The following is a 16,150-nucleotide window of genomic DNA, read 5'->3' as shown; positions in this document are numbered from 1 at the left end:
TTTGTAGCTACATGGCAACAAAGTGGCACCTCGCAACATCAGTGGCTTGGAATAGCGGGATCTGGGAAGCATATACAGCGTACACTCTTCACTCGTGCACGTCTTGAAACGGTAGAGACACTCACTGTTACTCACAAACGTACGACAGTGTCAGAACCCATCTATATATCTTTCTGGAGTCCCACTGGCGTGTGAAAAAAGGCATGGCTCAGCCCGAAGGAAATACGGTAGTAACTGAAAGGACTCGTTAAAACACACGAGTTTCCTGGTTGACATTTAGCAGAGTTTCATGACAGCCCGGCACAGTAAACGCTGCACTGATTGCTTAAAGAACTGTTGTGGAGAAGAGTGGAGAGTGTGGAAAAACGTTGTGGAGGCCACAACAGGCAAGACACTAAGAAACATTTGCACATTTTGTGGCTTCGCCCCAAACCCTTATCGTTACTTTGCGTACGCTTAATTTCTCTAACATTGCACCGCCGGTACTTTCCAGTACAAAACGTCATGCGTGTATTGGGTTCCTCACCAGCGGGCACCGGGCGCGGAGCGTTAGGTAACGGAAGTGTGTACAGTAGTGTCGATGATTATTATTTGGCGTCAATGTAAGCCCCAAAACAGCTCACATTCACAGAGTAGACTAAAGATCTTAGAGAACGTGGTCATTTCGTGGCACTGAAGACCCTCAGGGCTAGACACAATCGCCGCTACACTGTTCATTCTTTTGCTCCACGCCACACAAATACACTCAGCTGCCCGCTCTTGCGCACTTGACACTGAACCCACATGCTGTCTTACCTCCACAAACACAGTGGAGCTGGCCCACAATGAACTGTCGCGGTGTTATGGCATACCACCTGGTAACACATTGATTGATAGTGCAGCAGATGCAGCAGGGAAGGCTTCCAGGAAAGTCACCCAATATGTTCTAGGTGTACTGAAGCTCTAAACCTCGTTGCCTTCTTAGACGCATGCCCAGAAATCCACATGACTGCCTTCCAACCAGCGTCCATAGCAAGAAATCGCCATGTAGAGCCGCCCACTCCCTTTTGTTCCACCGCAAAATGAGTGGCTAGCTGGTTGTGGGAGGCCAGGAACTGCGGCCTGTTAATGTTTGGACTGGGACCGCACTAATGATTGTTGGCCTTTGTAGGTTGGACTGTGATGATGGTGTTTTCCTAGTACGCTGGTGGCGATTGATCAGTGTATGAGCCATCACTGGACGGCATTAAAACTGATAAGGCTTATGGTGGTGCCAAAGCGATGCCATTTACAAGAGCATCAGATTTTTTGACAATTTGACGTCCGCGTTTAGCACGGCGAACAACGCCAGCAATCCCTCGAGCACGACACCTGCTTCCGCTGTTGGTAACCATACTGGCTGCGCATGGAATCCTCTTCATGTGAAGAACTGCAGATAATTTTCCCTATCCTTGGTGTCATTGTTTGTTGGTTTCTTATGACATGACTAATGAAAACCGGGCCCTGTGCAGGATAGATAACCGTTGGACCATTAGGGTTACAGAATGGATACCACGTGAAGGGGAACGCAGTCGAGGGCGACAGAAGACTAGGTGGAGCGATGAAATTAGGAAATTCGCGGGCGCTAGTTGGAAACTGTTGGCGCAAGACATGAGTAATTGGAGATCGCAGGGAGAGGCCTTCGTTCTTCAGTGGACATAAGACAGGTTGATGAAGAAGAAGATGATGATGATGATGATGATGATCATTTACTTGTTCGAAAGCTTTGAAATCACTGCAAATATTTGAAATTTCAGCACAGGATGTCAATATTGCAGCAGGTTACAAAACCCAATCGCGAGCTTACGGTTGGCATCACTGCCATCATGCGCCCGTCATGTCTACGTCATGCCTCAAGAAAAATGGTGGAATCTCCACAACGACACGCTAGTCCTCTTATCTAACCTATGTAAGGCCTATCATAACCGATGTGAAGGAAACATGCGATTACGCACCGCCAAAGCTGCGACAGCCCCCACTCCTTCACCCCCTCTTTCCCGCGTGAACAGTAGAAAAACAAAACTCGTGAGCATGTGATTACGGCGCTCTGTATTGTCTTGTCAATGTGGTTGCATCATTCTTTGTGCTGTAAAGTAGCACTATGTCAAGCCTACTACTTCAACAGCACATATAATTTGGAAGTCATGCGAAGTGGCCCGAAAAATTTTACATTGACAGAAGAGAGGGAAAAAGCGAAGTAAATCTGCTCTTGTAATCTTACAGGTGTTTCGCCCATTGGAGGAATGTGCACTTACGGACAAAATGCTCTCATTGTTGAAGATACTTACGGCTCATTTATTGGACTAGAGGTCGGTGTGCACGAATTCGGACACATGTAAGTACACACTTGAGCCGGGGCATTCTTAAACCACAGCAATATTACAGCTTTCTTTCCGCATCATGACAGCATGGAGTGATGAGCTGCTGCGAATGATTTTCGTCTTCAGGCTATACATTTATACTACCAATCGCATGCTTTCGTCAACAAAATTAAGCTTCAGCTGTACAGCATGTTTCGTATAATTTGTAGTCGCTTACTAGTCTCAGAGTATGCTAGTCCTATCGTTTCCCGTTCAAGATAATCGTTCCGTGTGACCTCCTTTTTCTTTTTTTTTGCTACGCTATACAGCGTTATACCTACACAACGCACTCAAAGCGCTATACTTACTTTCGATGCCTATGAACATCTATCTCGAAATTCAGTAAACCCTTCCTATTAGTTTGTTGCATGTGATGGACTCTTTTGACGATTATTTGGCTCCCAGTTATTTCTCACACACGTTGTACTACCTTCCGATGGAATTTCAATGTCTCTTTCCGGCAAAACTCGCAGCTTGAATATTGTCTCCATGAGTGATGTGCAATACAGGTAAGCACTACTTACGAAGAAAGAGGTTTATAGATCTTGCCAGTCATCTTCTGTAGCCGAAGTTTGGCGGAACGGCACTTGTGAAGCTTCAAGTGACTGCATTGCAAAACGCCAAGGCTCTTGCAGGAAACAAGCACTTCCGAAAAAAAAAGTACATCATGGAGTGCAAGTGGTGGAAATATATATAATAGTGTGGAACATCTGCTTTCATTTCTTTGATACAGCAAAGCCCATGTCCTGAACCCAAAGAAGTCTTGATTTGTTAGTGTTCTTTTTCATTAGGTAGTCGCATTCGTCAACAACATATCCTTCGCCACGATTGACTGAAATTTTCTCTTATGTAGAATTCTGACGTAATAGCATTTTTTTCATGCGGGCCCATATTCACCAAAAGGGCTTACGCTGAGATTGTCCATAAGGTCAAATTCGAACGAATCCTAATACTGGACGTACTATTAGCGAAGTCGACCGACCAATCGGACGAGCATTCGTGAACGTGAAGTTTGGTTTGTTTGGTCCCGTCTGTGGTGAACTAAGTACGCGCAGTCGGCGTTGAAAGTTTACGGAAGGCCAAATGTAAGAGAACGTTTCATTTCCGAGCACCATGTGGGGGCAGTCAGCAGGAAGAGGCGCTAGATTTGTCTCCACAGGACATCTCTACTCTGTGGCATGCCTGGCAACACCAAATCTGATGCCACGGCCAAAAAAGCAATTCCGATCGCCTCACAGTTTAAATTTAGTTTTCTGTTAGAGCCCTTATCTTCAGCGTATGTTGACGTATGCAGGTTCACGTAGCATATTATGGTGCACACGAAATCTCCGTCCATTGATGGGTACAAGACCATTGCGCCCCAGGGCACAGGGGTGAACCATCTTCTAAGTGCGCGCTGCTAACGTAGTATGAGGACTAACACGGCACGTTCCTCACAGTTTGGTAGCCGGGGAAAAAATGACGCTCTGCATGTGCGCCCTTCTTGGCATATCTTTAATTGCCTTAAAAATAAGCGAAGTTAGTAACCCTCCAACGACTGGTCCTTTAACACTAAAAACTCCGAAGACTTTACTCGTGTCTTCACAGTATACGAAACGCGCGGTCACTGTGTGTGGTCGTCTCAGTAGTATTTGCCAGAGGGTTGGTGTTTTTTTTTTTTGCGTGAAAAAAGCAATAAACTTTATTTGTGATATACGCTGTTTGTGGAACAGCCGTCACTGTCTTCTCAGCGCAGGGATCGTGCGATTTTTCTGTGCGTGGTTGCAGGTGGGCACGTATGTTAACACGTGATATTTCTATTTCTCTGAGTTTCTGTTTTGTTAATTGTTTTCCAGTGTTATTTTTTTACTTGGAACCGGCTTTCTGGAAGGTCTTGTTGCGATGGTCAGCATGTCCCAAGTTTAGTCAGGTCAATCTCTCCGCTGACTACCATTGTTGTGAAGTCGGTAGTCCATACGGCCAACGAAGTTCACATTGATGGTGCCGTGCCAGGTGCCGGGAGAAAGGGTTTAGAGCAACGTTTAAGAGAACGAAGGAAAAAGAATATATTCATAAAAGTACATGGTGTTGTGACTTCGGGTGGTTGGTGAAAGACGGACTCTTTCCGCACACCAAGAATAAACGAAGGATTTTATACAATATTTACAGATAGCGGATGATAGCGTACATGTAGGTGCAAAAGCGCATCTGACCGACTGGGCGGCTGGAAGCGACCCTCTCTGTCTGACAATGGGCCGGTTCTCCGTTAAATCCCATCGGCGACTCCTCGTAGGCAGGAACCAGTTTGGCGACTTCTCGTCCGCAAGAACCAGGCAAGGCAGGGTGTGACGTCGCCCTCGTCGAAATCTTGATTCGTCGCGGAGATGGCTGGGCGTTCCTTGAAGTCACCTGCCGTGTGGAATTCTTGATTGCCTTGCTGATATGCACGTGGTGCACGTCGTATGGCAGCTCCCCTCGCCTCGTGGTAGCCACGTGGTGCGCGTAGTAGGGCAGCTCCCGTCACCTCGATGACAGGCACGCGGTATGGCACGACAATCGTTGAGGTTACAAAACGGCTACAACTACCGCAGCACACAATCGTAGCGTCTTAGCATGTACCAGTCACACTGTTTCCGAGCGTCCTCCTCCTCCCGTCTGGATCCGCTTTTTATGCCTGCGCCGTTATTGTTCATGGTTTCCACCAATCTGGCTTCAGGAGACAGATGGCGTCAAGAGACCAATCTCGGCGTCAGTGAGCTGCTTGCCCCTTTCGGTGCGCCGATGCTATCGGTGGTCTGGTTCCCTTTTCGGATCGTGGATGGTATCGGTGAGCTGGCGCCCTTTTCGGTGAGCCCGGTCGAAAACCCACGCACATCACTGGGCCCAAACAGGGAAAGTAGGGGGAATGCACGCTGAACTGGAGAGGTCATGCCAGTTGGTGTGCCTTACAGGTGACAAGAAGCGTAACCATGCACGGACCTTGACTCTGTCATGGACAGGCTTATTTGGGCTGCTTACAGGTGCGAAGAATCGTAGCGTGAAGTCTGACAACTGCATGTCGTTGGGGTGACATCACACCCCCCCTCCTCTGAACGGCCGCCGGGCACAACTCTCAGGAGAAGGATAACGTGATTCTGCATATACAGATAGAATACATAAATTAATTATTAATTAAATGTTCGGATATTACGAGGGAAAACAACGATGTGATAATGCGGCACGCTGTATTGTGGGACTCCAGATTAATTTTCCCCACCTGGTGTTATTTATCACGCAACCACTGCTTGGTAAACAGATGTTTTTGCATTTCGCCCTATATATATCCCGCTTCGCGCCTGGGATTTGATACCGCGACTTCGTCCTGGGAGATACGGACCCTTTTCCTGGCATCACTCGAGTTCCCTGACCACATCCAATCTCCGTCGCATTCCAATTAGGGTGCGCTGGAGCGCACCCTAATTGTGACAGTGATATCACTGTCGCAGCCGCTTGTCTAATTCCGTCTCTTTCAAAAATCATGGTCCCTTCGTCGCCTTCAGCTGCGATGCATTCTGTCGGCGGCATGTGAAAATCGTTTCGAGAGACAATGGTCTAGTGTCAAGGTGCGCTAGAACAGATGCCAGGAACTGTCGCTTAACATTATATGCTTTTTCACTGCCGTAGGGCTGGTTCGGACCCCTTTAGGACAAAAGCGTCCACAACAGGAACTGTTTTGTGTTTGTATGTGAAGTCTTCGTATATTTCGCACTAAAACACCAATTTTTCGCCTAACCCTTTGAAACGGTTGCCGTTCTTTCGAGTAAACAATACTGAGAAAGATCAGCCCTAAACAACATAAGAACACTGGTATTGCGTACGCCATTCAACCACAGCAATTGAAATTGAATTGAAACCTGCCGCCAACTAGCGGAATTGCGTCCACCGCGAGACCAAAAATCGAGTGCGTCATCGACATCCGGAATCGACATGGCCAAAAAACTGGAGGCTCGACAAGCGACGGCTGCATATTCCATAAATGATCGACGTCACCCCTGCTTTGCTCACTTAAAAGTTATCAAACTTATCTCTGGAAGTGACCTGTAAGGTCACTGTGGGTAACGCCGGACGATTTCGGCACGGCTATCGGAGGAAGACGACAATTTTATCGAACAAACTCGAAGGTCGCGCACGCCCCAGGCCCTCCTCTCCCGGCAACCTGACAGCGGAGGGCGCGCGTGCAGACGGTTTGAGAATAAAACCCCTTAAGCTTTGTTAAGTAGTGCCACCACAGAACACCTACAGAAACTTAGAGAACGGAAACTGTACCTTCCACAGTGCTACGGAAATAAGCGTAGCGGTGGCGTCGTGAACTAAAGTATGCGACCATGGGTGGCGCTGTACAACAGGAAACGGAAACGTGGTTTGCACAGTTTACCAGGTGTTCTGTGGCTTTACTGGGTTTCTGGCTGCTGCACCTCGATCGCGCTGCCGCGAGTTTAGTTGCTGTGTGGCAAACGTAACGCCTACATATATATGTAGGCGCTACGTTTGCCACACAGCAACCAAACTGGCGGGAGCACGATCGAGGCGCAGCAGAATACATGTAGCGCTGAGTCATATCGAGTTAAGGCACACTCTCAACTGACTTTTTAGGGCATCCCGAGCGGTTTTTCGTTTATTACGCCGCCGTTACCCCGAGTTGTGCCGCCGCGCGCCAGCTGTTGCATTTCGTGTAGGGCTACTGACAGAATGCGGTTTCCAGGTGGCACGATGGCCTCGACTGGAATAAACGCACACGACACCAAAGATTGAGTAAGCCTGAAAATATTTTATTAGCATTTTACAAGTACAACAAAAAGCACACGTCTACGCATCCACACAAATGCGGTTACATAGTCAAGAAATGGCTCATTAATAAGGGTAGTACAAACGCACACGAAAGAAGACCTAAGCAACAAAACGTATGGTCGGCTGCTAAGTATAATAATTTCCCTGTCACCGCGTGTCACTTTTATACAGCATCTTTACAGCACTACCAGGCCGGGTAGTTTGGCGGAAAGAACGCAACAGCTTACGGCCGTCAGCTGCCTCTTCCTTACGGGTGTCATAATTATCCTAATATCCGCATCAACGTCGTGCAAGTCCGCATACAGGTATCTGTATCTGAACCATATGTGCCAGCTTAATACATGTGTAGTGAAATTATGATAACCACTGCGTCTTATCAAACGTATTGGTTTTGCAAATGCGCATTACAGCTGACTGAACGACATACTGTAAGTGAAGCACAAGAGAACAAGGACAAAAGGAGGATACAACACTTGAAGAAGAAATGAAGAATTAGTAGGCGTACAGCAAACAAGCGATGACGGAGAACACTTAATGATCCATCGAGTGTTCTGTGACATCCGTTTGCGTACTTACGGTGTTATGGAGATCAACGGCATAAAAACGTACCTTCAAGCGTACTCCCTCAACCTCCGCCGCATTCATTATGATAATCAACGCCTAAACAAAATGAGGCACTATTTTTTGCCAAGAGTAGACCTCTTTACAGCAAGTCTATGTAGTGACTCGCAGACGAAACCAGCATGCTTTCGAAAATGTTTTACCGCGGTAGTACTCGAACGCCAACGGCCAGGAAACACATCGATACCAATAGGCTGTCGGCTGTCGGTGGTTGATCAAGTACAAAAACCTTGACGCTATGACTAAAAAGCAGCTTCAACAATCAAATTTAAAAAAAAATCAACTGCCTATTTGCCTGAGGTAAAAAAGCATCCTTGAGCACCCCGATTGTTTATGTCAATGGTTTGTGTAAAGTAAAAAATTCAGCATGGTTAGCGCCCCTAGCAGAGAAAGCACAAACTAATGTATTCGACCAAATTACAGTAGCTCCACTTACGCGCTTACGCTGAAACGCGCCTCGATTGATTTTTCGCCCTCTGTGGCCATTTGTTGAACTTGAGAGTGTGCGGGGCCTGGTGCCACGCCTTCAAGAATGCCGCCTCCTCCTTGCGCGCTGTGGCCGATGGCGCGTCGCTATTGGCATAGTAGCATCACGTGGGCCCTCGCGCCACGCATCAGCGCCATTTTTCCTCGAGAAGCGTCTGCGGAGGCGCCGTTGCTACGCTGTTGCTATCGAGGTGCCGTTGCTACACTCGAGCAGTCTAGGTGGCGCCACGGTCGAGGAGGGAGCGTGAAACAGAAGAGAAACGAGAAGGAGTGAAGGTGGAGGAGGATAGTGTTGCTATGCAAAAAAAGGTGAGGCATGCAGACAGCAGGACACAAGAGAAGTGCTGCATGATGTTAGAAGCGCTGAATGTTGTTATTTGTTTCCTATGTCCGATTCCGGAACCCCGGCTTATGGGAAGTAATGAAGTGTAAGCGTTAAGATCAATTGTTGTGCTGTGTCAGCTTTGGTATCTCAGTGCGAATGTTTTGTTTACTTTTACTCTTTTTGGAGTGTTATATAAATCGAGTTCTCCGTGTGTCGTCCGTGAATCGTATGAAAGTCTGTGTGCGACCCGTCCCACGCCAAATCCGTGTCTACCTCGATGAAGCTGTCGGAGTAAAGAAGAAACTTGAACTGTGCTCGACTTATTTGTTCTTTGTACGCAGAGATTGCAACACTGTTAGCACGAACAAAAGATGGAAGGCCTTTTTTATGTTCTACAGCGGCGCTGTTTACCTGTGGTGGGCACATGTGGGCTCTCGCAAAGGGGGGGGGGGGGAGGGGGAAGGGTTTATCTGAGCTGGCTATTTCCGCGTAGTGAACAAAAATGCCTTGCGGCAAAGCCAACTATATCGCGATTTAGCTCTGCACAAAACGGCTGCAACTACTGTTTTATCCGAACGATCGGCAAAGATTTTTATAATTGGCCACGAAGAGGACTACGGGAGTGAAACGGGCAGCCCCATGTCTGTCAGCTAGGGTAAAACTGTGGACTTTCCAAGTTTCATTTAGCTAACAAAGAAATACGCTCATTCACAGGTTACAAACAAACGTGTTTTGTTTCTCGCGCTCATTTGACTTTGCTATCCAACCATGTTCACACCATGAATTTGGGGCGAGTTAGGAAGCAGAACAGCTTCGCTGACGTTCCACCTTCACAGAGTGGATTGACCCCCCTTATACCCTGATTACTCTTTTGAGGCTTCACACTTTGGTTGTCTTACCTTCCTGGTGTAGTATTTCAGGAAACCGTGAAAAACAATATACAGATATCTCGTCCACAAGAAGAGACTTCCAAAAGAGGATGAATGGACATGTAATTAACCCGGCACAGGACCTTCAACGTTCGCTTCTAATGTCATGATGTGGAGCCTGTGCCGCTAAGGCACAGGCTCCACGTCAGTCACTGTAGCCACGGCCTCTGCACGCGTAGCTAATTGTTGGTGAGCCAGCCTCTGACATTAAAGGACAGCAGGGGTGACATTACCAACCAGGGGTCACATCACCAACCAGCTTGGAAATATGCTTCTGTATGACGCGTCAGTGGACAAGGTATTTGTAAGAATGTCGCGTTGATTGTGAGATTAACATGTTTTCTTCCAAATACTTCAAGTTACAGGAATAAGGACTCTCGCTTGACGTTTGTGCAAAATGGTTTTCTTACTGGAAGAAAGCTGTTAAAGATTTAGAAGTCATGAGACCTCGAAACTACACCGTGCTGCCACGATCGGAACCGCCGCTGTGAAAGCGAGGGTGAATGTAGCAACTGTGTAAATGGGAATTAAAAAGAAATGGAAGACGCAAGGAAATCGTTTATAGTGACATTAGGGCTTAGGAAGAAAGGATTCTGCCAATTTTGGAACAATACACACGCAGAGGTGCGCGAATTGGAGCTGAATGTTCAAGAGAAAGAAGCTCCTGCGCCAAGGCAAAGGAAGACTCCAGGATTCTATGACGACAGTTCTACACCACCCGTATTTTTTTCTGCTGAGGACATCTACCACCAGTGGTCCTATGATTTATTAAACACAGTAGATTCCTCAATGAACAAGAGATACATGTCTTATGTGCAGAAGTGGGTGCACATGACACAGGTTGAAGAGCTTTTGACTGGGGAGGTTGACAGCGCGTACATGTTGAAGTTCTACGGACAAGATATTGAGCCCGAACGGCTCAGCGTTCACCATAGTATGCTCGTAGATATGGTGAGGCAGCCCAAAACACTCTTGAAAAGTGTTTCACGATGTTATAGAGATGCTTTCGGGTGATGACTGTGAGCAGGTGCAAGAGCTTTTGCCCGAGATGGCAAAGCTTGTGAAAACTGCTTTTATTGTTCCACTCATGCTCATCTGAGAGGTCGTTTTTATGCCTCCGTCGCGTCAACACGTACCTGAGGTCAACAATGGGGACAAGCGACGTTAAATGACATAGCAGTTCCCGATGGCCACAAAGACCTCGCCCACAAAATAAATCTCAGTGACATCGCGGGCGAGTTTATTCAGGCGTCAACTGTGCGTAGGAATACATTCTTGATTGTGCGGTGGCCTTTCGGTAAAGAGACCGTGAACCTCACAGTATAATGCGCCAGCTTTGTTCAAGCTGTCACAGGCCCTGGCCTTAATATATCCCCTCCCATAAAATCTCCGGTTTGCCACTTTGTTATTACAACCTCTACTTTAGGGTACTGTACTTGTCTATGTGTTTTGCATCTAGTTTCGTAGTGTGCTTAAATTTTGAAAGGCGAAGAGTTCATGATCTGTTTTTAGATTTTATACTGTTAGTTTAATGTGGAAAAGTTTGTACTGCCTAGTGTTTCGTAGACACAAATAATTTAAAATATCTTATTAATTTTTGAATTGTTGGGTTATTGTGGAAATATTTGAATTGTCCAGTGGTTCTTAAAAACGAAGGGTTTGTAATCAGTTTGTAATTTTCCAATTCTTAGCTTGTTGAGGAAATGCGCGTGTTGTCCGTTGTTTTCTCTCACTTTGACTAAGGGCTTTATGAAACTCTACCAAGAGTTTACGTGTTTTTGAGGTTCTTCTTCATTTATTTATTTAGTGTTTTTGCTTTTATACTACATTCGCTTAGTGGCATCCGCTAGTGATCCTTTGTCATAACCTTTACTACTCCGATATTTCTCACAATATCCGACATATAATGCAGCTCTTCGGCATCGCTGACATCGTTATAAAATAAATACGCTTACATCAAAATTATGCTTACAAACTGTTAGTGCTTTACTTTTACAAGTGATGAACAAACAATTAAGATCCTCTACGGAGGCATCTGAAGCAATAAGCAGTTTGATAGTTTAGTCGCAAAAGTGCGTATGGACGTACGGAGACTCCAACAGCTGAAAAACACGTAAGGACTACTGAAACTTCATGTGATATTAAGAAACCATTACCTCAGCCTATCTTGACATTACCTATACAGAATACGAACATAACGTTGTAGTAAAGACTTTGCTTAGCAATTGTCTATTGGAATGTTGAAATGCCGCGGAGAAAAGGTAAGTAGCAAGACCTTATAAAAAAGGGACTGTAATTGCATTTAATTGCTTATATCCATCCTGCTTGGATTTTTTTAGTCAACTGGGACATGCCATTATATTTACTCTGAGTAATAAACATATAATGCAAGAAATGGCGATTGCCTTCAGATAGAACTAAATTAATTCCTTATATATTTATGACATGCAGGTTAGGAGCACCCCATGACCAGTATCCTCCTCAGTACGACGGAATTTGTGGATGGAATCTGGGGTACATCATGAGCTATATGGACGTAGGTGAAACGAAGAACAAGTTTTCACCTTGCAGCAAGGGGTACATAACGCAGTCATTGAGGTACAGTTTCGCTTACTATTATTAACCTGTGATGCCTCAAAGATGGGAGGCGTTTTCCGTGAGGGAGGGGTAGCTGTAGGGGCGAGCTCCACCTCTGGAAAAGCTGGCGCCATCGTCGGTGTGACGTGGCACGAGAGATCACGTGGACACAGCAGCCGCTTCGGCTGCTTCGGAATCGCAGAAGCGAGCTGTAAACGAAAGCTTAAAGTCCCACCTGCGCCGCGGTTTTGATTAAGTGGTGAGGCTTTACCGCCTTAGGTGTGTGCTTTACAACATTTGAAAGTACTAAAATATGTAGTGGCTGCCTTTGGAGGCGTGCAGCATGGTAGGCTACTGCTCTGTGCCTCAGTACCGGACGTGCGGAACGGAGCCGCCCGGTGTCAGCCTTATTCACACGTAGCCGCAGGGCAAAGGGCCGCGTGAAACTTGGCTGGCGAAACTTAGAACCTGCAGACAGCCATCGGCTACAACTCGGGTATGCAGGAAGCACCGACGCGAGGAAGATTTCCGCTACGGCGCCGGCTTAGCGCGATGTTCGGTGAGTAGCAGAAAACGCGCACTGAGACGCTTGCCTGCGCCCACTGCCCGGCTAATGTCATGACAGTTTCGCTTATGAACTTGTTGAGGCTAAATACTGTCAAGTTCACTGGAACGGAAAGACAGCGGTAAGACGCACATTAAAAAAGGCATGGCATATGGTCAGGCTTGTGTTATGAAATAATGCACTGGATTACAAAAAATGAGCAGAGGGAAATCGCACGCTCAGAAGATCGATAAACATACAGTGTGATGCAACTTGCGAAATAATATTGAAATGTCCAAGAATTTAGAAGACAAAAAAAAAATATTGAATCGTCGCGACGGCACATCACAGTCAACCTAGGCGTCGAAGTTTCCATAAAAAAATTATTTTTCAACAGTTCTGATAGCGTCCACGCAAGAATGGTTGCTAGTGTACCGTCAAATGCTCATATGTTGCGGTCTTAAGCTCACGGCACGGAGCAAAAACGCGGTCACAGCGAAAGCGAAACATTCTGCTCGCATATGCATGCTCATGCGCAGTCGGTCGCTGCGAACCCGTGTGATCGCTGCATTAAGGCTTCATTCTGTTATGCCCCATTTGGTTATACAGACAGCTCTTTATAATAACATATTTCACATACTTTACTCTCAGCGTTTGCGTACCTTTCGTGCAAGAAGCCGGTTCGGAAGACTCCATCGCGGCGACCGCGCGCAGTGGCGTTGACTGTACGTATTCGGTAAAGAGATAGCGTCTGTAAATGATTCTGTGCTTTAAGTTTGCCCAAAAATATTATAGTGACAGTAAAAAACTGCCCTCGTTTTGAGAGTACCTACATAAATGTCCAGGAGGGCTGGTGCGTCGTGTTTTTATTGAGCGCCGTCAGCGAAAGCTGTGAGGAGCGCCCCGCGTGATCCCTCATACGACGCAAGGAAGGCGCTTCTGGCAGATGGCGACTCCGTAACTCTTCGCCCCAAATAACGATTCTGCTAATAAAAAAGAAACGTGATGGTGGTATTGAAGTGCTTGTGGTTAGCATGAATGACCAAGTCCGCAGAAACATCGTTTTATTCCTTGGCTGTGTGTACAAAAGCGACGAGTTTACGTGGGCTGTTGTTCAAACATGTGGTGTCAGGATTGGGGGCTCAATCCCATCGCTCGTGATCCGTTGTCAAGATTGGAGTCCGGCATGAATTCTAAGGTAGCTGGCCCATGCCGTCGTCCAACTTATCCACGCTGAGGACGTTGACGAAGGGAAGAACTGCTTCTCATCGAGAACAAGGAATATGGGTTTATTTACAGTATCTATATATCAGTCTAACATGACTGCTTGAGAAAAGTGCATCAGTCTAACATGACTGCTTAAGAAAAAGAGTGTCAGTCCAACGTGACTGCTTAAGAAAAGTGTGTCGAGCATTCGCACCACAGCAGTTTTTATACACTCGGTCCTACCGCGATACAAGGTGACGCGAACGTTCGTTTACTCATTGTAAACTCGCCGCCGCCCCGCAGGACAGTTTACACACACAAAGGCACCCACGGGCGAATGTCCGGAACCGACGTCAGAGGGGAGCCGTTCCCGGTAGCTCGGAGCCATTCTGGGTAGCTCGTTGTCCTGCGTCCCGGTCGGCCCGTGGGAAGCAACAAAAAACAGCTTTCCCGTGGCAGCTCGCGCACGCGTAGCAGATCAGGTCCGCGCTTGGGAGTTTGGGCACGATAGTTCGTCCGCCGAACTCATTCGGTCACAACGGCGATGAGGCTAGAGGATGGCGGTGGTTTCAGCCCAAAGCCCGCTTCATCGAACGCATCCTAGCTGAAGCGACGGAGAGTGGGGGATGCGCGTCTTGTTCCCCGACACAAAGTCGTTTTAGTCACGCTGTGGCTAGAAGTTCGCGGCGATGCTCCCGAGATGTTGCTTTCCCCAGTCGTAACTGTGTGGCACTCTTGCATTGCAGCTCGCCATCCTTAACACTGGTGGGAACATTCACCTGTGGTGGCTGCTGCAGCTTGAGGTCCAGTGGGCTATTTCCATAATGGAAATTGAAAACGGCTGGGTACTCCTATGTCGTACTCCTAAGTTGGACAGGCAGACATTTTCCTGTAAATATGTTTCACTACCATTGCACACGAAGAAGAAGAAAATAAATGTAACAGCTTGTGGACGTGTTCAAACATGTGACCTACAAAGGTTAGGGTCAAAATTGCAATTATCTTTTTAAAAAATTGGTTCTTATATTTTCCTTCAAAAATTATAGCTGAGCATGTTATTTTAAAATGAAAAAAAGTCAAGCTGGCCCTCCATCAGAAGACTGCAAAAGATACGAATTGAGGCACGGTATCTAATTCTTTCCGTTAATCTCAGTTGATGGGGGCCAAAACTACACGTTTTGCCAAGATGGTGATGAGTGCGAGAGATCATTAGCCTTCACTGAGACGAAACCAGCTCATTCTCTAATGTTCCCTAGTGCTCAGCCGAATGCAGGCACTGTTGCGAAGATGGCTACTTATGCAGCGGCGCCAGGCACATGAATCTTCACATACTTGGCACAGTATCCGAGATCCGCTTTCATAGCACCACATGGGTGCCCCGGTGTTTGAAGGCTATACTAAAGCAACAAGGGCAGTGCACGATGCCCATTAGTTGACGCCATCTTGTTTAGTATCAGCGAAGACGCGGGAGCAGGCCCTAAGTTAACGCCATTTGCTATCACTATTCAGTTACCGTAGTATTTCACTTTCCGAATTTCGTTCTGCGCAGGCATACACAGCAACGAGTAAATAAAATAGCAAATATTGTCCAAATTGTTTTAATTAACGTGAATGGAAACATTCACAGGACCACATGTGAATACGCTTGCAAGCACTTCGAAGCCCCTTCGTGACAATTTTGTCACTTCCATATTGAAATAAAAAAGTCGCAGTATCGCCCCAAGACGCGAAGCACTGATTGCGATAGCAAATTAGTAGATAGCTATAAGAAGTAATAATAGTAATTTTACCGGCCGTATAAACTTGTAAACATTCGCTTACTAACTTAATTGCCAAGCACGGTGTCACGCGCGACCAGGTAAGCATGAACACATCGCGCTGGATGAGCGCGGAAACTCGCTGTCAAAACAAACGGAGTGATGAATCGCGGCAGTAGCAGCGATTGAATTGACCTTCGTGCATCCCTCGCTACAACGCGAACAAAACGTCGAAAGCACAGCGCACACGAAGCTACAGGCATTACACGCGAATGCGTTAATCTAGTTTCTCTTGCCGAAAAAGTCACTTCCCAATGAATATGTGGTCGTTTCAGCTTGAAACAGGAGCAGTGTACAGCAATGAGCTTTATACTCGACTACCTGAGGTTCCAACCCGGAGTACTGCCCGGATCTTTGTTTAATGGCCAAGTTTTCTGCCGAGCTCTGCACCCGGATGTACCCAATATCTACTTTCCCGTAAGTAGCGCTACGCTCAGCATTTCCAGCATAAATGAATATCG

General features: G+C 46.7%; 1 protein-coding gene across 1 annotated transcript in view; it reads left to right on the top strand.

Annotated features, from left to right (window-relative positions):
- LOC139046944 (A disintegrin and metalloproteinase with thrombospondin motifs like) overlaps positions 1–16,150 on the top strand; it is a 135,601-nt gene that overhangs the window by 92,678 nt on the left and 26,773 nt on the right. The window contains exons 11-13 of the mRNA XM_070520874.1: positions 2,242–2,353; positions 11,997–12,143; positions 15,965–16,106. Coding sequence (XP_070376975.1) covers positions 2,242–2,353; positions 11,997–12,143; positions 15,965–16,106 — 401 coding nt within the window. The remainder of the gene's footprint in view (positions 1–2,241; positions 2,354–11,996; positions 12,144–15,964; positions 16,107–16,150) is intronic.

This window comes from Dermacentor albipictus, chromosome 6 (genome assembly GCF_038994185.2).
Source record: "Dermacentor albipictus isolate Rhodes 1998 colony chromosome 6, USDA_Dalb.pri_finalv2, whole genome shotgun sequence".
NCBI classification, from domain to species: domain Eukaryota; kingdom Metazoa; phylum Arthropoda; class Arachnida; order Ixodida; family Ixodidae; genus Dermacentor; species Dermacentor albipictus.
The sequence above is the reverse complement of the archived record's forward strand: the minus strand, read 5'-3'. Positions and strand labels throughout refer to the sequence as shown.